Source organism: Cornus florida, unplaced genomic scaffold (genome assembly GCF_030987335.1).
Source record: "Cornus florida cultivar Cherokee Brave unplaced genomic scaffold, ASM3098733v1 CherokeeBrave_3.0.0_Hap2_Chr05, whole genome shotgun sequence".
Taxonomy (NCBI): Eukaryota; Viridiplantae; Streptophyta; class Magnoliopsida; order Cornales; family Cornaceae; genus Cornus; species Cornus florida.
Window position 1 is genome coordinate 5597043 of NW_026775575.1, and position 26603 is coordinate 5623645.

A 26603-nucleotide genomic window follows, 5' to 3' on the forward strand; every position below is an offset into this window, starting at 1 on the left:
AATAAATAAAAATGTTAAATAATATATCTATAATATATTATAGATATGGTATATAATAATATATTATATATGTTGCATAATAATTTAATAATATTATACAAAATAAATAATAAATAAACATAAATTTTTTTGTTCCAAAAAATAATTTACACTATTTATACTATATTTTAAAAATATATTTTTGTTAAATAAAAAATAATTTACACTAATATTTAATATTTTAATTATATATTAAAAATATAACTTTTATTAGTATTTAATATGTATCATTAGTACATAATTTGAATAACATATATTTTAGTTGAAATAAACATTATATATATGTAATAATAATAATGGAAACGTTTTTACTCAACAGTGTCAAAAACATGAGAAATATATATTTTTAATATTTTCTTCTTTCTTTACAAAAATAGAAAACATTTTTGTTATAGAGAAACAAAAATATAATATCAAACATGATTTTTATTTTTATTTTATTTTTTAAAAATATTTTGTAATACGTATTTTTGTAATAGTTATGACTTAAGTCTGCACCCTCTCATTGATGTGACTTAAGTTTGTATTGTAACAAAAATTTGTCAAAATGCAATTTCCCTAAACTTTCCCACACATTTAAATGGAGAAAGGTACAGGGGGAGGGGGAGGGAGAGGGAGGCAGTTGTAATCTTACCAGCTTTGGATACATGAGTTGTGATTTTACTGGTGGTGCCATTTGCAATTCCAGACTGTATGAGCGAGATCTAGGGTTTCATAGAATTTGAATTTTTTTGGCAGTGTTTTGAAAAGTGGAAGGCTGTTGGCGTTACTCTGCTGAGGCCGTGGTAAAGGGGGGCTTGAATTCAATTGGGGGTATTAATGAATTTATAGGGATGGAGTCATGGTCGATTTCGGAATTCATACGGGAGGAAGTTGGAGATTGGGATGACGAGGTGAAGGCGAGTGCAAGATTCAAGGCGTTCAGTGGACAGAGGTCCGATTGGGAGCCAAAGTTGGAGTTCTGGAAGGACTTGATTCTTAAGGTGGCTCGCCATCTAGGTGTCTTCCTCATTCGACCTTCCGAGGTAAAGAACGTTTGGTTCAACCGAGGAGGCTTAACCCCTCTATGCCTTGATCATGTACTGGTGAGCTTCTTCTCACTTAATAAATAATGTCTCATCTGTTCTAATCAACCTACTAAATAAATTATTACAATTTCCAATAATTTATAAGATGATATTTTCTTTATCCACTTTCAGTTTGAAATGTATAATGCTGGTGATGTTTTGCAAAGAGGGGAGCTAGTGGACCCAATGAGTGGGCGACTCTCCCAGATTTTTAGAAGAGTTAGACATCTGGTGGGTTTATCTAGACCATCAACTCCAGAAGATATCATTGAAGGTCATCTCATTCTTTTGACACTATTAAAGGTATTTGTTATGCCATTGTTCTCTTTCTCAATAATGGGAGCTTGTGTTTACTTCCCATCATCATTTTTATGCATTTGAATTTCCAAGAACACAGAACTAAAATCAAAAGTTACTGGATTTATGACAAAATATGTTCAGGAACCATATACATGAATTTTAGTTGTTCACAAAATTGGTCTCAGTGTGGGCACTAGACATGCCTATATTGACAAGCACAATATAATATTAAATATTTGTCAGTCTTGAGTCTTTCCCTCCCAACAACCCATGTAGGCGGCACCACCATTGAGGTAGAGACCTTTTCTTTTTATTGTTTTCTTTCTTTGAAAAGAAAAAAAAAAGAAAGAAAGAAAGAAAGAAAGAAAGAAACTTGTTTAGTAAATGTTGAATTTTTAGTTGGATTTATGCAGAATATTAGGTTTGACCTCCCCAACATTTTATGTGCGAATGGGTTCTTCTCACTCATTCGGTAGTTTTTCCCTTATTCTAGAAGCACATTTTAAGATCAACAATCAGTAATAGGTGAACCTCGGATAAAAGATGGGTTTCTGAGATGGATTCTTGGGTAGGTAGGTTTTCAGCGTCGTGCATTTTTTCTTTGGAGGAGGATGGTTTCCATTGGCTCTTTTCGGGTGTTTATGGCCCTACGGAGGATAATGTACGCCATCTGTTCTGGGAAGAGCTTGGATCTGTTAGAAGCAGATGGCCTTGGTCGTGGTGTGTAGGAGGGGATTTCAATGTCGTGCGCTCTCCCTTTGAGAGGTCGACGGGGGTAGGTGGACCTCGAATATGGAGCTTTTTTCGGTTTTTATCGATGACTTTCATTTGATTGATTTGCCCTTGGAGGGAGCATCCTTTACTTGGTGTAGTGGCAGATCTTCTCCGTTGGTTTTGGACTATGGTGGGTTGCAGAGTAGAAGATCCCCTTTCAGATTCGAGAACATGTGGCTTTGTGCAGAGGGCTTCCTTGACATGGTTCGGTCTTGGTGGGAGGTATATGGGGTGGTTGGCACTCCAAGTCATACCCTTGCGAGTAAGTTGCGCCTTTTGAAGGAAGACATTAAAACATGGAATAAAGAGGTGTTTGGGAATTTGGAGTGGAGGAAAAATCGTGCTTTATCAAAGATTGCAGAGATTAATAGATTGGAGGGATAGGGCGACCTTGCGGAGTCATTGAGGCGTAGGAGGCTGCAGGCAGAGTTTGATGAGATTGCTATTATGGAAGAGATCTCGTGGAGACAAAAGTCTAGAGCCTTGTGGCTCTAGGAGGGTGACAAAAATACGAAGTTCTTTCATAGACTTGCCAATGCCCATAAAAGGGCAATCATATGGAGAGGATTCGGGTGGAAGGAGAGTTGTTGTGTAAGGAGGAGGAGGTGTGCAGGGGGATTGTTGATTTCTATAAGATGTTGTTTATAGAAACCTCAAATTGGAGACCCTCGTTAGGGGGGCTTCACTTTGACTCTATATCTGCTGAGGAGTGCTCTAGTTTGGAGTAGCCTTTTTCAGAAGAGGAGGTCTTAACTGCTTTACTTATTAAAAAAAGAAAAGAAAAGGTCTTGACTGCTTTGAATAGTTGTAATGGGGATAAATCCCTAGGACCTGATGGCTTTTCCATAAGATTCCTTTTGGAGAGCTGGGAGGTGGTAAGGGGGGAGGTGATGAGTACTTTTCATGCTTTTCATACTCAGGGTTGTTTTGAGAAAAGTCTGAATGCTACCTTTATTGCTCTTATTCCAAAGAGGGGGGAGGGGGGGGGGGGGGGGTGTTTGGGATTTTCGACCCATCAGTTTGGTGGGATGCATCTACAAGTTGATTGACAAAGTTCTTGCTTTTAGGTTGAGGAGAGTCTTGGGTGGGGTTATTTCCGACTCTCAAAATGCCTTTGTGGGAAGCCGTCAGATTTTGGATTTAGCCTTTATCGCTAGCAATTGTGTGGATTCTAGATTGTGTAGTGGGGTTCTTGGCATCCTCTGTAAATTCGACATTGAGAAGGCTTATGATCATGTGAGTTGGAATTTTCTTCTCTATCTGTTGGAAAGGATGGGGTTTGGTGAGAGATGGAGGCGATGGATTCAGTTTTGCATTTCCAGTCCTCGCATCTCTGTGCTTGTGAATGGATCTCCAACGGGATTTTTTTCCAGTTCGGGGGGCTTGAGATTAGGGGATCCGCTCTCTCCTTGTCTTTTCCTTGTTGTGATGAAGGCCCTTAGTAGACTGTTGAGGAGGCTGTGGACTAGTTTTCTGGGAGGTTTTACAGTGGGGAGGGATGCAGCTAGTCAGTTGGAGATTTCTCACTTGATGTTTGCCGACGACACTTTGGTGTTTTGTGATGCAGATGTGTCCCAGTTCAGATATTTGAGATGTGTTCTGATTTGGTTCTAAATTATCTCCAGTCTGATAATGAATGTGGGAAAGAGCGTTTTGGTGACTGTTGGGGAAGAGGTTGTGGTGGAGTGGTTCGAGTAGAGGTTGGCGGGATGGAAAAAACAATATCTATCTAAGGGAGGAAGGGACACCCTATTGAAGAGTACACTTTCAAGTCTTCCTACTTGCTTCCTCTCATTGTTCCAAATTCTTTATTCTATGATTAAGAGGCTGCAACAAAATTTTCTTTCCGCGGGGGGGGGGGGGGGGGGGAAGGGAGGAGTTCAAGTTCCATCTTGTTCGTTGGGAGAAGGTTTGTTGTCCGATTCGTGTCGGAGGCTTGGTGATGAACCGAGAGAGGGAGGGGGGGGGGGGGGGGGTGGGGGGGGTTGTTGAATTGGTTCTTGTATAAACTTTTCTTCTTTGTATGATCAATCCAATGTGATGAAGATGATGACAGATTCAACAAGCTTACACACACTTTGAGAGTCGGAAATAAGCAAATGATTTCCACAGGGATTTTCGACCCATCAATCTGGTGGGATGCATCTTCATGAGGATTATCTCTCGTAGATTCGGGTGGTCTTCTTGCCCACTTTCCATTGCTGGAGGATGTCGAAGTGCATTCGGAAGGGGTGGGATGTTTCTCTTCTCATATTCGTTTTAAAGTTCGGGATGGTAGATGTGTTCGGTTCTGGGAGGATTTTGGTGTGGTGACTAGCCTTTGTCTTGTCTCTTTCCTAGACTTTATGGAATCGCTGCCAATAGACATGCCTATGTTGCTGATTGCTATCGGCTTGATAGCAATGGGATTACGTGGGATGTGCGCTATAGGCGCTCTTTCTAGGATTGGGAGATGGAGGAGGTGTGTGTCTTATTGGATTTGTTGTATCAATAGGACGCAGTTTGCAAAGGTCATGATGCTGTTATGGGTTCCATCTTCCTATGGTAGATTCGATGTCCGGTCCAAGTTCTTGTGCCTCTCCAAATTTGCTAGTTCTGATTTCCCTTGGAAGACAGTATGGCGCTCTAAGGCTCCCCTTAGAGTGGCATTCTTTGTATGGACAGCCGTTTGGGGTAAGATTTTGAGGCTGGACAATCTGAGGAAGAGAGGCAATATTATTGTTAACTGGTGTTGCCTATGCAAAAATGATGGTGAGTCTGTGATCTCCTTGTGCACTGCCCCGTGGTGTCTAACTGTTGGAACATGATCTTTGGGTTATTCGGTACTTAGTGGGTAATGCCACGGTCTTCAAGAGGCCTGATTAGTGCGTGGAAGGGATGCTGTGTAGGTGGTCTTGCTCGAGACTATTGGAGGACAGTCCCGCATTGTGTGCGGTGGTGCACTTGGAGAGAGCGAAACAATAGACTATTTGAAGGAATCCACGGCGACTCTAAAACTTTTTATTCTTCGTTCCATTTTAAGTTGGGTGAAGGGAAGTTATTGTTCTTCTAATGATGATTTCATAGATTTTTTTGGACGTTCTAGGTCCTTAGGTTTCGGTTTTGTTTTTGTATATGGGACGCGTTCCCCTTTTGAACACTTTTTTCGTTTCAATCCACATTCACTTATATATATAAAAAAGCTTACACACACTTACAAGTACTCAGTGCATTTAGAAGGAAAATCCTCTTAATAGGGAAAAACCTTGGTTATTGGCTTTAGCCAATAAAATCTCCACTAGTTGTATGCAAGTAGTTACACACTCAGTTATCTCACTCTCTGCACACACCCTTGTACAAGATGAAACGCTAGCTTTCACAACCTCTACACACACATTAGCACCACTAAGTGCACTTTGCACTCCCCTGTCCTAAGCAACCCTACTTGGACCCTGCAAGCTCTCACAGCTCACCAAATATATATAAGAAGATGTATTACAACAATACTCAAGCTATTACACAAGATAAGAGTGAATAATCAGCTCAAAGTATCAATACAAACACCCTGCCTTCATTCTGCTGAAACTAGGGTTTGAGGGGTAAAATAGGAATTTCGTGTCCCACAAACTCAGAGATGAAATCCACAACCTTGTATCATCATTACAGACATGCTCAGATGATAATCAGGATGAATATAACATGTACAATTACAAGTCATATACAGGTTCAGTTATGCAAAACGTTCAAGAATTAGGGTTTCACAATGTCAAATTCTGTACTGACCTTAATTTTGTCCAAACCTCAACTTCAACAACCTTGATTCAACTATAGAAACTTGGTCAGATGATAATTATGCAACTCATAGCAAGATATAGTGATATTAAGTTCGGATCAACAAGCTAAACCAGAAAAACAGGCTAATACATAGGTCTGAGACATCAAAATCAAATGCAGCTAAAAGATGGTAATAAACATTCTTTCTGCAGATGTGAAATAATAAGTTACACTTGCCTTAACCTTGTCTCAGCACCATAGCAAGCTCAAACCAAACTTAGACCTTCAAACTAGCTTTTGCGCTAGCAAAAATCACAGCAACAGGCCTCTATTTGATCATCTTCTCTTGTGAATTCTCTGAGTGTATTTCTGAGCTTAAATCAAGCTTTGATCACTAAAAATAGTCTCAGAAATGCGTGTTCATACTCAATTCTCTTTTCTCTCTCAATTCAGCTTGCTTTAGGGTTCTCTTCAAGGCTTAAACCATATATATAGTACACCTTGAATACAAATCCTATCTCAAAGAGGAAATATATGTATCACCATTATCCAATCATTGGCCACGGAATAATATGTAATTCCCTTGTGAATGTACTATAATACCCTTGCCACCTTTACAGAAAATATCTTCTAACATGCAAGCTCATTGACTGCCTTGTGTATGAATATGTATATGAATGTATAACAAGCTTAATCACTAAGCAAAGAATGACAGCCTGCATATTCTCACACGAGGACCACTAACACAGGTTACAAGAATTCTCAGCAATTTGCTTTGACCAAAATACCCTTGTAGTGACACTTGTCAATATACATTGCCTTCTGTAGCGGAGACTGTGATCACTTGATCAACCTGAGCATATAAGCAATTCAATACAATGTACCATCATACATAAATGTATTATGATATAATACATGTGTGAAAAGACCTAATTGCTCTTGAAATGCTCTATAGCCAAAAATCAGTAGCTGTACTAGGTCTTGTAACCCTAAAAGGCCTGCAGTCTTCAAGACAGTGTACCTTCCTTAGATCATTTGAATAGTCTTCTTAACACTGTGAAATGACCAAGCTACCCCTAAAGATCAATTATATGCACTGTTCATGCCAGAATCACTTAGAACTCAATGTAGGGAACCTATGATAGACTTTTTGACATTTAAAAAGGCAAACCTTAATTCAAAGGTGGGACCAAAAATCTCCCCCTTTTGCCTTTGAATGTCAAAAACCAAAATATGCTTGAATATAAAAAAAGGCACTTAAATAATCAATAATGCACCAATAGAACAATAATGAAAGCATACTAACGGATATACATCATATACATATCCTTGATTAAGGTACTTAAACAAAAAAAAAAAAAAACACATATCCTTGATTAAGGTCCTTTTCTCCCTCTTTTTGACATTGAAAGTCAAAAGGTGAAAGGACCAACAATGTTAAGAACTAGAAGGGATTAGGAACAACCCTGAGAAGATCTCTGAGAGTTGAAAACCTCTGTTGTTGCAATGACTTGGTTAAGATATCTACAAGTTGATCTTCTGTTGGAAGATATGTAATGTTAATTAGCCTTTTTTTACCAACGGGCCAATGGCCTAACAGTATTGGCCTCTTACTTCCCAAAGGGAGGTCAGGGGTTCAAGTGTCGGAAGAGGCGTGTGTGTGTGTATCAACTAGGAAAAAAAAAAAAAAATAGCCCTTTTTGTACCTTGTCCCTGAGAAATTGGTATTTGATATCAATGTGCTTGCTTGTATAATGTAAAGTAGGATTCTTGCTAATGGCTATAGCACTTTGATTATCACAGTAGAACTTTGGAGGACTTGAGAATGTAATGCCAAGGTTTGAAAGAGTTGTCTTCATCCAGAGCACTTGTGAACCATCTATGTACTCAGCCTTTGCAGTGGAAAGAGACACTGTGTCTTGCTTCTTGCTTAGCCAAGAGACCATGTTTGAGCCAAGAAGGTAACAACAACCTAAAGTACTCTTCCTATCAGGTAGAGAACCACCCCAATCTGCATCAGAATAAGTTGTAATAGGCAAGGAGGGTGAATGAAGATAGTGAAGATCATAGGAGAGAGTTCCTTTGACGTAACTGAGGATCTTTTTGGCAGCTTGTAGGTGAGAAGCCTTTGGATTGTTTTGAAGTCTTTCAACTGAGCCCACATAATACATAATGTCAGGTCTAAAAGCTGTGAGATACATCAAACTACCTATGATGGACCTGCAAAGTGTGGCAAGAACATTTTTGGTGGTACACTCAAGTGTAAGCTTTGTGTTAGGGCACAAAGGCATGGAGACTACCTTGCTTTCAGCCATATTGAACTTCTTGAACAATTCAGTGACATATTTCTCTTGAGAAATAAAAATATCAGTGGAAGATTGATGAATTTGACGGCCTAAAAAGTACCCTAGAGTGCCAAGCATGGACATTTCAAACCTTGTTTTCATAAGGTTTGCAAATTCAGAGGTCAAAGAGGAGTCTGAGCCATAGAACATGATATCATCAACATAAATCTGCAGGATTAGGAATTGATCTTAATGTGTTATGACATATAAGGTATTATCAACCTTGCCTCTGTGAAAACCTTGTTCCACCAATAAGCTATGTAGCTTTTCATACCAAGCTCTATGGGCTTGTTTTAGACCATACAAGGCCTTACTTAGCTTGTACACATATGAAGGAGACTTTGAATCTTCAAACCCTCAGGTTGTTCCAAGTAAACTTCTTCATTTAGATCTCCATTTAGAAAAGTAGATTTCACATCCATTTGATAAACCTTGACTTCTTTGTGACAAGCAAAGGATAAAAGTATTCTAATGGATTCCATTTTGGCCATTGGAGCAAAAGTCTCACCATAGTCAATTCCAGATTGTTGAGCATAGCCTTAACATACCAATCTAGCATTGTTTCTGATTACAACACCCTTTTCATTCATCTTGTTTTTGAAAATCCACTTAGAGCCAATGACATTCTTGTCCTCTAGCCTTGGCACTAGTGTTCAAGTGTCATTTTTCTGAATTTGATCAAGTTCTTCCTTTATGGTTCAATTGAAGAGAGCAAGGCAAAATGACTTTATTCTTCATCATCTTCTTGTTCAAGTTCACTAAGTCTCTTCTTAGCTCTAGTTTGAATGCCTTCCTTAGGACTTCCAATGATGTTTTTAGGTTGTACTTGCTTATGTAGAAAAGGAAATGTGGTTTCTTTTTGAACAACAGATTCTGATTGTGAAGAGCTTACTTCATTTGACCTTACAGGTAAACCTTCATCTTTAGAGACTGTGGGAGGATTCTCCTCAAACTTCACATGAATTGACTCAACCATTTTAGAGGTTCTAAGATTGTAATTTTTGATCGACATACCATGGTGGATGACTGCTATCGTCTTGATAGTGGAGTTATGGTGTGGGATGTTCGGTTCTTGAGGTTGTTTTAGGATTGGGAGATGGAAGATGCTATAGATTTTTTGGATTTGTTGTATCGTCAGGAGATAGTGGAGGAGACTTCTGACCTCTGCGTTTGGATTCCATATTCACATGGGCGCTTTGAGGTTCGTTCATTTTATCGTTGTTTGGTGGGTGCTCTTGGATTATCATTTCCACGGAGGGCCGTTTGGCGAACAAAAATGCCTCTCAAAGTAGCATTTTTTACATGGACATCCATGTTGGGAAAGATCTTAACCCAAGACAACCTACAAAGAAGAAGACAGATCGTAGTGAATTGGTGTTGCATGTGCAAATATGGCGAGGAAACAGTTGATCATCTTCTTTTACATTGCCCAGTGGCCTGAGATTGCTGGCTTATGTTTTTAAATTTATTTGGGATTCATTGGGTTATGCCTCGATCTACTAGAGGCTTGATTAAGGCTTGGAGAGGCTGTATAGTGGGGGGCCAAGCTCGTGACTCTTGGAGAGTCACTCCTTTGTGCGTCTGGTGGTGTCTATGGCTTGAAAGAAATAGGAGATCATTTGATGGAAAGGAAAATCATATTGGCTCGCTGAAAATCTCTATTCTTAGCACCCTTTTTTTTGTTGGGTTTTAGGAATAAATTGTAAATCCTTGGATGAGCTTGTCGAGTTTTTGGATCTGATGAGGGTTTAGAGGCCTTATTTGGCCTTCTTTTGTTTTTGAGGGATGCGTTCCCCTTTTGAACGCCTTTTTATAAATTCTTACTTATCAAAAAAAAAAAAAAAAAAAGTGGTTCTAAGATTGTAACATGTATAAGCCTTGCTCTCGTTTGAGTAACCCAAAAAGATGCCTTCATCAGCTTTTAAATCAAATTTTCCCAAGCTGTTTATGTGATTAAGAATGTAGCATTTACTCCCAAACACCTTGAAGTAATGAACTTTTGCAGGTCTTCCATACCAAAGTTCAAAAGGGGTTTTGGTTGTTGAATTTAGCCTCAGAAGCACCCTATTTATAATGTATATTGCTATATTCACAGCTTTAGTCCAAAAACCTTTTGCGAGGCCTTTTTCAAGTACCATTGTTCTCCCCATTTCTTGTATAGTTCTGTTCTTCCTTTCTACAACACTATTTTGTTGAGGTGTGGCCACAACAAAGAACTCCTTCATGATACCCTTTACATCACAAAAGCTTTCAAACTCTCTCATGGTGAAATCAGTGCCAAAATCTGATTTAAGCTTCTTGACAGTGCATCCTCTTTCATTTTCAACAAGATTGACAAACTTTATGAATTGTGTTATGGCTTCTGATTTTTCTTTCAGAAAGTAAACCCACACCATTCTACTAAAATCATCAAAAAGAAGCATGAGGTACTTACTTTCACCAATGTTTGTAATTTTGGTAGGGCCACAACAATCCATATGAATTAGGTCAAGTGCCCTTGAGGTGTTCACTTCCTTAGAAGGGAATGAAACCCTTGTCTGCTTCCCTTGTTGACATGCTCTGCAAGTATGATCTTCTTTGAATTTTAACTCAGGTAGGCCTTATACTGCCTTGAACTTTAGTATCTTTGAAATGTTTCTGGAGTGAACATGTTCCAACCTCTTGTGCCACAGAATTGCTTCATCCATAGTAGATAAATTGCACTGAGTTGGTTGAGTATCTTCAGTGATTGTGTACATATTTCTAGAGGACATATTTGTAGAGAAAAGGACTTTATCTTAGGTAAGATCAACCACATTTCACTTGTTTTTGTTAAAGCACACCTTCTTGCCTGTATCACACAATTGACTAACACTTAGCAGACTGTGTTTGAGTCCCTCAACATATAACACTTCATTGATCTCTGGTAGGTCTTCAGACTTGCACACAGTTCCAATACCAACAATTTTAGCCTTTTGATTGATCTAAATACCACATTGCCACCATCAAATTTCTTCAAGGATAGGAACTTAGAACTATCACCTGTCATGTGTCTAGAGCATTCACTATCACATACCATCTGTCATTGGTGTTACAAGCTTTAAAAGTTGTGTAAACTAACATACTAACTAAGTTTAACTTCTTGGGAATCCACATCATCTTTGTCTTGACAAAGGATATTCTTTCTTTAGCTTTCTGAGCTTGTAAGAGTTCTGACTTCTTCATATACACTACAGTCAGTTTGATATTTTTCATGGTTGCAGTGACAAGGTCACACTTGTTAAGCTTTAGTGTAGGATAGGTCTTGTCAAGGAACTAATGTTTTGACCTAGTAGCCTTTACAATGGGAAACTTAGCATACACTTCACCAGTGAAGGACTTAACAAATACTGAGTGAGTTTGTTTAGCCTTAGCTGCACTGTCACATGAGTAACCAATGCCTATTTTTCCAATTTACTTTGTAGAGTTCTTCCAAATCTCAGTCATCATCGGTGATATCTCTTCCAGAGCCTGTAACAGTTATTCCTTACATCTTTTGGTAGTCCACGCATTCTGGTTAGATTGAAACTTCAATACACATGACACAATAGGGAGATGGAGCACAGAGTTGACAACTTCAACTTTATCTTTTTGATGAGTAAACCCTTGGACTTGTGTAAGTCTGAGCTGAGTCTTTTGATTTGGACCTTTTATAGATCACACTTCACAGCCAATCTCTCACACTCTTCAAGGATTTCTTCCACTTTAGTGTCACTATCCTTATCTTCAATCTTTGAGTTAGGGTTTTTAAGTAGTGCGATGAATAAGCACTCATCTCCTTGGCTTTCATCTGGTTTCTCTTCTTTAGGGCTTGCATCCCAATCTGAAACAAGAGCTTTCCTTCCAAATCTACCTCTGTTGTTGAAGTTCTCCGTATTCTTCTGCGGTTGATCTTTTGAATTAGTACAATTAGCCACATAATGGCTTGACTTGCTACAACCATAACATGTTTGCTGTGAATGAGAATTCTTTTTGAACCTGAACTTTTTGGCAAGGTAAGCAACTTCATCTTCTTCCAGATCATCATCTTCAGACTCAGGTTCAGCATCCTCAACCACTTCTTGGCCTTAAGAGTTGCTTCTCTGTGTTGTGTAGGTGCATCAATTCTCATCTCATATGTTGTAAGTGAAGCTTGAAGATTATCAATTTTTATTTGAGAGAGGTCTTTGTCTTCAAGAATAGTGACCTTAGCATTGAACCTTGAAGTTAAGGTCCTTAAGATCTTCTTACACACTTCAGAGTCTTTTACCTTTTCACCAAGAGCTTTCATGTTGTTTACAATTTCATTGATCATGAATAAGTACTTTGAAACAGCTTCCCTTTCATCCATCTTGTAGCCTTCATATTGGACCTTGAGAAGTTGTATCTTGCTCTCCTTGATAACATTATTCCCTTCATGAGCAGCTTTGAGAGAATCCCACATTTCTTTACCTGTCTTGCAATTCTTGATCCTTGTGAACTATTGTTGCTTGAGAGCACAGAAGAGATCTGAAGCGAAAATAGACAAGAAAGATGAGAGAATAAATGATTCTATCTCAAAATCAGAGGTATTACATGAGTATATATAGACAAAGTGTACAACTTAAAAAAGCTAAAAAAAGAAATAATAAAATAGTTAATTACAGCTGTATAAATCTGACAGCTCACGTGCAGATTTGTTTGTACAAATCTTCCAAATCATATTGCATGATTTGTGAAATCAGATCTGAGTAGATTTGATCTGCCAACACACCCCCTCAAGCTGGTATGTAGATGTCACGCATTCCTAGCTTGGAAACTAGAGAACTTCTTCTAGTTGTTGTGTAGTCATTACGAATGGTGTAGAAATTTGTCCACTCTCAATTTCTCTTTAATGAAGTGTCGGTCCACCTCTACATGTTTGGTGCGATCGTGTTGGACGGGATTGTGTGCAATATTGATTGTGGCCTTGTTATCACAGTAGACTTTCATTGGCCCTTTAGGTTCCAGTTTGAGTTCTTTGAGGAGCCCTTTGATCCATAGAACTTCACATATCCCTTGAGCCATTTGCTCGGAATTCTGCCTCAGCACTCGACCTAGCTACGACAGTTTGTTTCTTACTTCTCCAAGTAACTAGGTTACCTTCTACAAAGGTGCAATACCCAGATGTTGATCTTCTGTCTTTCAGAGATCCAGCCCAATCTGCATCAGTGAAGGCTTCAATTTCTAGATTACCATTTTTAGAGAACATAAGCCCTTTTCCTGGTGAAGACTTCATATATCTCAAGATTCGTTGTACAGCTGCTATATGATTTTCCATAGGAGAATGCATAAATTGGCTTACCACGCATACTGCATAAGCTATGTCTGGCTTAATATGAGATAAATATATCAATTTACCAACTAGCCGCTTATACCTCCCTTTTTCCATAAGGTTTCCTCCACTATCTGCTCCAATTTTGTGATTATGATCAATTGGGGTATCAATAGGTTTGCAGCCCGTCATCCCAGTTTGCTTTAGCAAGTCTAGGATGTACTTCCTTTGAGTTAACAAAATTCTGTCGGTGGTTCGGGGTACCTCAATGCCTAAGAAGTACCTTAGACTCCCCAAATCTTTTGTTTCAAATTTCTTTGTTAGGCGTTCCTTCTGGCTTTTGATTTCTTCCACATCATTACTTGTGACAATGATGTCATCAACATAGACGATGAGTACCGTGATCTTCATTTGTGGAGAGTTCTTAAAGAATAAGATATGATATCCCTGACTTTGTAAATAACCGCCACCTTTCAAGAATCTTGTAAACCTCTCGAACCATGCCCTAGGAGATTGCTTAAGACCATACAGGGATTTTCTTAACTTACAAACTCTCCTATTTTTCGATCTTTCTTCAAAATCTGGTGGGAGATCCATATACACTTCCTCTTCCAACTTACCATGCAAAAAAACATTTTTGGCATCAAATTGGTGTAAGGGCCAATCTCGATTGACAGCAACAGACAACAGAACTCTGATGGAATTCATCTTTGCTACAGGGGCAAAGGTCTCTTGGTAATCAATTCCAAAAGTTTGAGTGTACCCCTTAGCTACGAGTTTAGTCTTGTATCTTTCAATTTATCCATCAGCCTTATATTTTATAGTGAACACCCACTTGCAGCCCACTGTTTTCTTTCTTGGTAATTGAACAATCTCCCAAGAACACGATTTTGGATGCGTTTGTTGTTCTCTCTCTTCAGAGAATTTGTTGAATTTGTGAAAGAACGGCACGACTTTGGATGTGATTGTTGTTCTTCGCCTTCAGAAGATTTGTTGTTGAATTTGAGGAAGAATAGCACAACTTTGGATTGGATGTCTGAATTTCTGCACTCTCTGAATTTCTGAATTTGTAGAATTCTCAATTTCTGTCCCCTTCCTCCTTCCTCCATGCCTCTATTTATAGGCTTCTAGGATTAATAGGATGATGACATGTGTCTTTTCTTGGTAAGGACATAATTATAACTGGCTGGGCAGTTATATTGTGATAATTATCCATAAAAATAATTATTCCAAATATATTTTATTAAGAATAATTATCTTTTTTATTTAATCACTTGAGCTGGGCTAATTAAATCATTTAATTTGACTAAGTTTGGGCCAATTAAATAATTTAATTGAACATGAGACCCAAATTTGATGGGTCAATTTGTCAAAACAAAAGTCCATGAAATTTTAGTGTCTACAGATGCCGTTGGTCTTTTGTAGTTACTTTATCGCCAAGAGATCATGAGTGGAGATTCTGAGGTTGTGGGTCCTAGCTTCTCATGGCCACTTTAATGTTCGGTCCTTCTATAGATGTTTCATGGAGGGACTCGGGGTTCCATTCTCGTGGAAGGCTATTTGGCCCTCCAAAGCCTCCTTAAAGGTGGCTTTCTTTGCTTGGACATCTGTTTTGGGGAAGATTTTGACTCGGGATAATTTGAGAAAAAGGAATCAGGTTGTGGTCAATTGTTGCTACATGTGTCATAGAGATGAGGAGATGGTGGATCACCTTCTCTTGCATTGCACCATGGCTAGGGAGTGTCGGGATTTGATGCTTGGTTTGTTTGATATTCAGTGGGTTATGCCAAGGTCCTCTAGAGGGTTGATTGAGGCTTGGAGAGGTTGCATAGTGGGGGCCCAAGTCTAGGATGTTTGGAGGGTTATGCCATTGTGTGTCTGGTGGTGTCTTTGGCTCGAAAGAAACAAGAGATCCTTTGAAGGAAAGGAGACTCCTATCTCCAGGCTTAAATTCTCTATTATTATTACTATTTTTTGTTGGGTTATAGGGAGAAATTATAGATATTTAGAGATTGTAGAATTTTTGGACTCCTTGAAAGTTTAGAGGCCTTTTTGGCCTTGTGTAAATCCCTTGGGATACTCTCCCCTTTTGAGCACTTTTTATACATTTTACTTATCAAAAAAAAAAAAAAAAAAAAAAAATCAGTAATATTCTATTTCACGGGCATAGTAATTAGTGCGGGGTTTTAATTTTAATTTTCTTGTTTTAACCATTTTAAGCTGGAATGTTGTCTAAAATATAACTCAAGATTCTTTAAATGTTATTTCTTGATACCTAGGATAAGGCCATTGAGATTGTTGAAGGTTTATCTGAAAACCATTGGACTTCTTCGTGCATCATTACAATGAGGAAGTTCCAATACATCTGCGGAGGATCGGAGGAGGCATCTGCAATCTTGAGTTACTTGTCAGGTTGTGGGAAAGCGCAGTACCTTGCAATCAATAGGAAGGAATTCATAGAGGTATTTTATGTTCTCATTTTCTTTCTTTTTATTATTATTATTTTTTATGCCAAGTATGATTCTCAGAGAAATTAATGATTTTTCATTAAGTGCAACTTTAAACTTGTAGCTGAATGGCACCTTGCTCAAGTAGATTACTCAGGCATGATAAACAAAAATAATGGGATGGACACGTAGGTGTTGAAGGTGCGCCTAGGCTCGACAAGGCTCAGCTAGAGCTCCTCAATCTAGTATGGGCCAAGCCCCTTCAATCAAGTCACATAAAGCCCTCAAGCTCGCACTTTTTAGTGAGCTCCAGGATAAGAAAGTTGGGCTTTTTTTAAATATCATTTATTCATATCATTTTTGACTACTAAATTAAAATGTTCTATATCATAGTGGTCATATTTAATGGATCAGATTGTTTAACTGTCTGAAATATTTGACAAAACTAGTAAAAAAGAACATGCAATGCACGTGAGTAAAAAATCTTTAATGAATAGATTAAGTATAAAATAAAAATAATAATAGTTAAATTATTAATGCTAGACTTTGATAAGCATTTATATTGATGTATTTACTTAGGAATAATTTAACATGTAATAAATAGTCAAAGGAAAAAAAAATAAATATAAATCAAGATAAATTTTTATTAATCTAAAAACTATAAACTAATTAGTAGGAGGGAGATTTTTTAATTTAATTTAATTTTTATATATTTTGCATATGGGTTGTCCTTTAATTTTTATATGGGCTAAAAACATAAAATCCCCCTGTTGTTTACAAAAACTACTAACCCCCTCAACTACATAAACTATCATATTACCCCTTCATGTTTTTAAACATATATCATATCACCCCCTCCTCGTTAGTTGACCTTCTAAAATTAACGGATCTTATCACGTGACCATCACGTGCACCATATATCACATTATAATGACTAAAATACCCTTATTCTATTTCGTCCTTCTCTATAGTCTCCTCTCTTTCTCTCTCTATCTATCTTTTTCTCTCACACACAAACACACCCAAACACAAAGACCTTATTACAACAGGGAGCTCTAATCTTGCATCTTCTTCTGTAATGCTTGCATCTATCAACAACCCATTAATCAGAATATTAGAACTCATGTTTTACATCAAACAAAACACAACCCACCAATCAAGAGTTGAAGAATTATACATTATGCATATATCGCTTAGTTTTGATCTTCTCTCTCTACTTTAACCCCCAAAAACATATCCAAAACCCTAAAATTTGAACCTTATTTTTATTCTCCTTTCCCAACTTTCTACTCTGGCTCTACTGTATCGGATTTTCCTATTTACCACTGTCGTCCACTTGCCGTCACCCCTCTCCGGGCCGGCCGCCGGCCGAGAGGAACGTTGGCGGTGATGAAGTCAGTAAAGTTGACGACTTCGCCCCACCAACATCAACATGACAATGACAACTATATCAGCTGATTGCGAAGCCGCTGGTGGAGGCAGAGCTGTACTGGCAATGTCGTCATGGCGGTGGTGGCATTGCTCATTGCCACTGCCGCATGGCTGTCGCTCGTCTTCTCCGGGACCACCACACCTCGTTGGCACCGCTTCACGCGCTGGGAAGGAAGCCCTAATGGAGCCGATGGAGATGGGCAGGAAGAAGGCCTAATTCAGCGTTCATTGTTTAGACAAACGTTCCACGACGTAGGAATTTTTAATTCCCTTTTTAATCACAGGTTGTAAATTTTATACATCGTTTTTATATTTAAGAATTGATGAAATAATATACACAAGTATATACGCATTCAGTGGCCCCCCACACGTGTGAAGGACAAGTAATTATAATCATGATACATTTTTAACCCCTGTCCCAACTGAAAATTAATTAGAAAGACCATAGTTAGGAACGGAATAGAAAATTGTGTGAGGGGTGATACTATAATTTTTTAATAATTTCAGTAGGGGCGGTAGTGTATTTTTGTAAATATATATATATATATATATATATAATGTTGTATATTACTAAAAAAAAATATTTCTATATGTTGAGAATTCTTTCTTTTTTTCTCAATACATAGTAGAGACATAGATTTATCCGTGTATAGTTGGCACCCTAATCTTAGGGTGTAAATGCTAGCTGATTGTTTTTCCTATTTAATATTGATTTGATTCTTTCCGTGTGTTGACTTTCCTAGTTTAATTCCTATTTATTTGTTGCTTGTTTTATTCCATCAATTTAGGAAATTGAGTAGCTGGTCTGTAGCCTCCAAATTTTCCTATTTATGTATTGTTTCTGTACAATTTCTAAATATGCAATAAGAGAATTTCTTCTTCTCTTTCTCTCAGAGTATTCACTTATCATCATTATGGTATCAGAGCAGAAATAAAGCTCTTGCTTGGCATCATCTCTCCAACCCTTCCTAAGCTTCATTTTTTTTTTTCTTCCTTATCTTTGGCCAGTTTCACACCTGTTCCCTCTTGCTTTGTTCAAAACAGAGTACACTCGGCAAAACAGAGTACAGTCGGCAGGAAAGATTAGCCCAGAAATCGCCAAGAAGAGAAAAAAAAAAAAAAAGAGGATGGTAAAACATGGCTTGGCAACCGATAGTCATAGTAATACCTCGGATATGACATCTACTCAAGAAAAAACCATCCTCAGCCATGTCGGAGGATCCGAAGGCTCAGTCTTACCAATTACCGAACACAAACTGAACGAAAACAATTTCCCTCAATGGTCTCAATCCGTCATGATGTACGTTTGTGGCAAAGGAAAGGACGACTATCTCACCGGAGAGATTCCTGCTCCAGCGAAAGAAGATCCAAAATTCAAAACTTGGAAAGCTGAGAACATGATGGTTATGTCATAGTTGGTTAATTCCATGACTACAGAGGTGGGAGAAAACTTCATGTTCTATGCAACAACAAAGGAGATGTGGGATGCAGCAAGAGAGACTTATTCCGATAATGAAAATACATCAGAACTAATTGCAATTAAGGGTATCCTTCATGATCTACGACAAGGTGAGATGTCTGTTACCCAATATTTCAATATACTCACTCATCATTGGCAGCAACTAGATATGTTCGAGACCTCTGTATGGGATACTCCCGGAGATGCAGAAAAATATAGAAAGATTGTCGAGAAAGAACGAATCTATAAGTTTCTGTTGGGTCTTAATAAAGACCTTGATGAAGTAAGGGGAAGAGTCCTAGGTATTAAACCTCGACCAAGCATCCGTGAAGTATTCTCAGAAGTTCGACGTGAGGAAAGCAGAAAAAAGGTGATGATGGGTAACCAAAATCAATCTGCTCCAACAGAAGGATCAGCATTGGTTACCCAAAACTCCAGTCCCTCAAACTATGACAACTGTCCTCGGAAAGGTAGACCATGGTGTGACCATTGCCGCAAATCAGGTCGTACCCGAGAAACATGCTGGAAAATACATGGAAAACCACCAAACTGGAAGCCAAGATCAGAAAGAGAACCATGAGGATATCAAACTGCAGCCGACGGTCAGCCACCGATCCCTGTTCCAGACAGCCATAGCTCCGGTGCCTTATCTCTTAACGAGGACCAAATGGAGCAGCTGATCAAACTCCTTAACCAGTCTAGCACAATTCCAGCAATCCTTCGTCTTTCTTAGCCCAAAAAGGTAGTTTTAAAATTGCTTTAAGTGTCAGCAAAAAGGAACCCTGGATCATTGATTCAGGAGCCACCGATCGCATGACAGGTTGTGCAAATTTTTTCTCTTCATATAATCCATGTCCTTGAAATCCAAAAATAAAAATTGCAGATGGTTCATTATCTTCCGTTGCAGGAAAAGGCTCAATTCCAATTTCAAAGAGTCTAACCCTCAAATCTGTTCTTCATGTTCCTAATCTTTCATGTAATCTTTTGTCTATTAGCAAACTGACTAAGGATCTAGACTGTATTACTAAATTCTCTAATTCCTTGTGTGAATTTCAGGAACCGTCTTCGGGGAGGACGATTGGCAGTGCTAGGGAATATGAAGGGCTCTATTACTTTGATGAGGACATAGTCGAGAGTGGACAAGCTCAAAAAACAAGCTGTGAGAGTGAAGTTCTTTCTTTATCTGGAGAAAAAGAAATAATGTTGTGGCATCGTAGACTTGGCCACCTTTGTTTTTCCTATTAAAAAAACCTATTTCCTTCATTATTCAAGAATAAACATCCAGCCTTATTTCAATGTGAAATATGTCAACTTGCTAAACATCATCGTACTTTTTTTCCATCTCAACCATACAAATCATCAAAACCTTTTTCCATCATTCATAGTGATATTTGGGGGCCTTCTAAAGTAACAACTTTTACTGGTAAAAAATGGTTTGCAACCTTCATTGATGATCACACCAGAATTTGTTGGGTCTTTCTCTTAAAAGAAAAATCTGAAACTGCGCATATTTTCAAAGAATTTCACTCTATGATCCAAAATCAGTTTCAAACAAAAATTCAAATATTAAGAACTGATAATGGTCGTGAATATTTTAACTCTGTTCTCAGTGAGTTTCTTAACAAACATAGCATTATTCATCAAAGCTCATGTGTGGATACCCCCCAACAAAATGGCCTCTCTGAAAGAAAAAACCGCCATCTCCTAAAAGTGGCTCGGTCTATCATGTTCACCTCAAATATAAAAAAAAACTTTTTGGGGAGAAGCAATTCTCACTGCCTCTTATCTCATAAACCGTATGCCCACTAGAGTCCTAAATTATCAGACTCCCCTCAACTCCTTGATTGAAGCCTATCCTCATATACGTTTCATTAGCAAATTACCTCTCAAAGTGTTTGGTTGTACTGCTTTCGTCCATATACATAGCCATAACCGTGGCAAGCTTGATCCAAGAGCCATAAAATGTGTGTTTGTGGGATACTCTCCTACTCAAAAGGGGTACCGATGTTATTTTCTAGAAAAAAAGGAAATTTCTCACCTCCATGGATGTCACCTTTTTTGAGAACCAGTCATTTTTTTCAAAAACTGATCTTCAGGGGGAGCAACATATTTCGGAAAATCAGTTTTGGGATATTTCTCTACCTAACTCAACCCAATCTCAACCATATCAACCTCCACCTTCTCCTCCTAATCCTACTATGCCATTAACATGTGAAAATTCTCAGATAGAGGGAGAACTTCAGCAGCCGAATGAACAAGAGCTACGGGTTTACACTCGACGAAACAATCAACGAGTAATAGAGCAACCACCACCTCAACATCGCCAAGAATCCGAACCTCAAACAGTGACTCGAAATTCTGATTCAGGTAATCTCCCCTTCGAGTCTACTCCTATGCTTAATAATGAATCTGATCTAGATTTGCCAATTGCCCTTAGAAAAGGAATTCGATCATGCACCCTTCATCCTATCTTTAGATTTGTTTCGTATAAAAAATTATCACCATCCTATAGAGCTTTTACCACTAATCTTTCTGGTGTCGAAATTCCAAATTCTATACAGGAGGCTCTATCTATTCTAGAGTGGAGAGAAGCTGTTAAAGAAGAAATGAGGGCTCTTGAAAAAAATGGCACGTGGGAATTGGTAAATTTGCCTACAGGAAAGAAAACAGTGGGATGTAAATGGGTCTTCACTGTGAAGTACACATCTGATGGCTCTATTGAGAGATATAAAGCTAGACTTGTAGCGAAGGGATTTACTTAGACATATGGAGTGGACTACCAGGAGACTTTTGCACCGGTGGCAAAACTGAACATCATCTGAGTCCTTTTATCTTTCGCAGCAAATTTGGATTGGCCTCTACAACAACTAGATGTGAAGAATGCCTTTCTTAACGGAGATCTTGACGAGGAGGTATACATGGACAGACCACCAGGATTTGAAAACAGGAGCGAATCTGGGAAAGTATGTAGACTGAGGAAATCCCTTTATGGGTTGAAACAGTCATCACGTGCTTGGTTTGAAAAATTCATTAAAGCAATTCGCAGCCATGGATACAGTCAAACTCAAGCAGATTATACTTTATTCTATAAACAATCCCGTGAAGGGAAAGTCACAATATTAATTGTTTATGTTGATGATATAATCCTCATAGGTAATGATCTTGAAGGAATGGAACTATTGAAGAAGACTCTGGCTAGTGAATTCGAGATTAAAGATCTTGGTTTCTTAAAATATTTTTTGGGCATGGAAGTTGCAAGAACCAGCAAAGGAATTTCAGTCTCACAGCAAAAATACACTCTGGATTTACTAAAGGAGACAGGTATGCTTGGCTGTAAACCTGCTGACACTCCGATGGATCCTAATCAAAAGCTAGGACTGACAGAAGGTGGAACTCCTGCGGATAAAGGCATGTATCAACGATTGGTTGGAAAGCTGATCTATTTGTCTCACACATGTCCAGACATAGCCTTCGTAGTTAGTGCAGTCAGTCAATTCATGCATTCTCTTGGAAAGGATCACTTAGAAGCCGTGTACAGAATCCTCAAGTACCTCAAAAGAACTCCTGGTAAAGGCCTGTTTTTTGGAAAACATGAAGAGAAGAAAATTGAGGCATACATAGATGCTGATCGGGCAGATTCAATTACAGATAGAAGGTCCACTACTGGTTACTGCACGTTTGTTTGGGGAAACCTAGTAACTTGGCGAAGTAAAAAGCAAGCAGTTGTTGCTAGAAACAGTGCAGAGGCTGAATTTAGAGCTATAGCTCAGGGTATTTGTGAATTATTGTGGTTAAAGTTATTATTACAAGAATTAAAAATTGAAGCAAATCTGCCTATGAAGGTGTACTGTGATAATAAGGCTGTGATCAGTATAGCTCATAACCCTGTTCATCACGATCGACCAAAGCATGTGGAATTAGATCGTCATTTTATCAAAGAGAAAATTGAAGAAGGAACAATCTGTATGACATTTGTTCCTACAAGTAGCCAAACTGCTGATATCTTGACAAAGGGCCTACCGAGATTGAATTTCGAAAAATTAGGAGCCAAGCTGGGCATGATCATCATCTATGCTCCAACTTGAGGGGGAGTGTTGAGAATTCTTTCTTTTTTTCTCAATACGTAGTAGAGACATGGATTTATCCGTGTATAGCTGGCACCCTAATCTTAGGGTGTAAATGCTAGCTGATTGTTTTTCCTATTTAATGTTGATTTGATTCTTTCTGTGTGTTGACTTTCCTAGTTTAATTCCTATTTATTTGTTGCTTGTTTTATTCCATCAATTTAGGAAATTGAGTAGCTGGTCTGTAGCCTCCAAATTTTCCTATTTATGTATTGTTTCTGTACAATTTCTAAATATGCAATAAGAGAATTTCTTCTTCTCTTTCTCTCAGAGTATTCACCTATCATCATTAAGTAATTATAATCATGATACATTTTTAAAAATTGATGAAAATACACAAGTATATACGCATTCAGTACCCCCACACACGTGTGAAGGACAAGTAATTATAATCATGATACATTTTTAACCCCTGTCCCAACTGAAAATTAATTAGAAAGACCATAGTCAGGAACGGAATAGAAAATTGTGTGAGGGGTGACACTATAATTTTTTATTAATTTCAGTAGGGGCAGTAGTGTAATTTTGTAAATATATATATATATATATATATATATATATATATAATGTAGTATATTACTAAAAAAAATATTTCTATAGTTAGTTATAAATATTTCCTTTTGTAGACCATGTGGAAGGCTTCCGAATATGATGAAGAAGGTTGCCCGATACTACATCGTTTTATACGGGGGCATAATTGTCATTTTAAATCACAATTTCATTTTAATATAATATTAATATAATATCAAGGACATTTTTGTCATTTCGCAGTCACTTAACGGTTCTGTAACGGAAAGGGGCCAATGTGATGGTTTATGTTAGTTTATGGGGTTTTTTAATAATTGAAGGGGTTATATGTAGTTTTTGTAAACAATAGGGGTTTTTTTTTTTATGTTTTTAGCCTTTTTTATATTATGTATTATTTTAAAATAAAAAATTACCATTATTAATTTTTATTTTTTCAATAAAAATTAAATTCTAATTTCATTAGAGAGGTGATTTAATTTAATTAGTTAAATGTCAATGTCAACAAAGGAGAAAAGGATTTGGTGGAAACTAGTGACAACCAACAACATGAGCACCTGTGGGCTTTGGAAGTAGATCCCAAGTATGATTCAATTGTAAGGCATACATTTCCTCTTCCATAGCTTTCCACAAGCCAGGGTGGGAAAGAGCCTTCCTGTATGACTTAGGAATAGTAACAAATGACAAAGACAAAGAGAAATCTCGAAAAGAAGGTGACAAATGATCATAAGAAACAAAATGAGATATAGAATAATGAGTACAAACCTTTCTACCTTTGTGAAATGCAATGGGAAGATCAAGATCACACTCAAAAGGATGAACAACCGGATCTATAGGTGCCAAGGAAGATGGTGGAGGAGGCAAGGAAGGCTCTACCTGTTCAACCACTGGGGAAAGAGGCACAAAAGGTTCATCTTGGGCAGTGGTAGGAGTAGGAGAGGTCTTCTTGCGATGTCTCTGAGTATAAACTCTAGGAGCGGGAGGAATATCAAGAACCGGATGTGGTAAAATAGTGTATTGAAAAATAGGTTCGTCTATTTGACTACCCTCCTTAGAATAATATGTTAGAGAAGGGTTGTAGCTGTAACGCCCCAAACTCCATGATCCGGTGCATTATTCAATGAGGTCAAAACCCGTCCTGAAACCTGAGTCCAAAAAGCGGAAGCTAAGGTCAAAATGGTCATTTCCCAAATAGGTCACCACCCCAGTCATCGATACGGTCTCAAAGGAGTCTAAACCAATCAAGGAATGGCTCAAGGAAAGGACCCCCCACCCCCCAAAAAAAAGGAGCTTGTACACAAGCTCAAACGATGGACAGAGGCATGCATTCTTGGGATTTCTCGAAAAAAATCTAAGTGTGGAGGACTCAATCGATCGAGTTGAACCCAAAACATGTTCAAAACCCTTCCTAATGATGGTACATGGCATGGTTACGTGAATATCAATATGTAAGTGTGTGCAAACATACATGAAGTGTACAAATGGGTGGAAAACATACATCCTTCAGTGAGCAAAATAAGATGGAAGCAATACTCATTTGAAATAAAAGTGGCCTTGTAGTCTCATTACATGATTTTTCCAAGTATCAAATACAATTATCCCAATTCATACCACATACTCATAATTACATTTTCCAAAGATACATAACACCTCAATTACTATATCCGAATGAACTACAATATGAAATGGCAATAAATATCTATATACATCAATTTACATTTCTAAAACAAATAAGAGATGCGTCCTCATCATTAGCCTTGCCTCAACCTGAAAGAGAAATCAACGAGGGGTGATCGTACAATGCTTAGTAGGATATATGCTAGGTACATACATATACTACATTCCTTTGACCTCACAAGAGTAGCCCGTGTCAACAATGCAAATGGACATGCTCCCTAACGTCTATTTCTGGGAAATTTCTAAAGGCATCATCCTAAGCTACCAATTGCACTTAGGAATATCAATTTCATTATACGTATCTCAATATAAGTATACAAGATCCATTTCATTTCTAGTAGTTATGTACATAGCAAATGAAATACATCAAGTAATCAAGTTACAACTACACATGGATGCCAACTTGCTACAAAATTGGGAATTGGAAACAATAACGATAAACCAAGTTGCAACTACACATGGATGCCAACTTAAAATAGATTCAAAATCAACAAAGGATAGGGATATCTCGATACACATGCACCCCAGGTCATGCACATTGCGTGAGCTGGTAAAAGTTGGTTATTTTTGGAATCGAACCGCAGGTAACCACCCAATAAAATATTTGTTTTTGGGCTACTAACCCGCAGGTAACTAACCAAGTGGCCACTATAATAAAGTTGGGGAGCCCGAGCTCACCTAGCGAGTGCCAAGCCCTCGCTGTCATGGATCAAACAGTACAATAATCCCTGAGAATATCCCAAAATTATCATCTAATTCCACAAGGTAAGCATATGCCAATATATATATATATATCCAAATTACTCTTCACAAGCGCACATAAGCTCATGCTTTCCACACGAATCATGTCCTAAAGTCCAGTGCTGTCATGGCATGCTCATTAATGCAATGACAATAATATAGGCAATAATTGATCATAGTTAACCGCATATAATCAAGAGGGCATTTTATCAAATCTAATACAACATAGATATCCACATAGTCATACTTCCAAAAGCAAGCTCACAATATCATCCACATAACCTCAAAATTAAGTATAACACTTATATACACAATTAGGAAATTTACAACATCAAGTAAGCACCTTGGCTATCAACTAATATGGTAATAACAAATCCGATAAACATATTAGGCATGAAATCAATAACAATATTATTGAATTACCATTAACAAACATTACTAATCCAAGTATGAAAATTCTTAATACACACATACACACACACACACACACATGCTTGTATAACCCATTCTAACTCACAAGACGCAAAGAAATCATAATCTTACATAGCCAACACACCCCTCCCTCATTGAGATGAAAATCTCAAAAACTCCAAAAGTGAAAGTGCTCCAATTGAGCTACAATCTTGAAGGT

General features: G+C 38.0%; 1 protein-coding gene across 2 annotated transcripts in view; it reads left to right on the forward strand.

Moving 5' to 3' along the window:
- The first annotated feature begins 607 nt into the window (after nt 1-607).
- The window catches only part of LOC132306083 (uncharacterized), a 58320-nt gene continuing 32324 nt past the window's right edge, over nt 608-26603 (forward strand). The window contains exons 1-3 of one of the 2 annotated variants that reach the window (XM_059803296.1): nt 609-1124; nt 1239-1409; nt 15848-16030. In XM_059803296.1, the coding sequence (XP_059659279.1) occupies nt 873-1124; nt 1239-1409; nt 15848-16030 (606 nt within the window). In that variant the 5' untranslated portion in view covers nt 609-872. Of the gene's footprint in view, nt 1125-1238; nt 1410-15847; nt 16031-26603 lie in introns of both variants that reach the window. The other variant, XM_059803298.1, reaches the window with a different exon arrangement.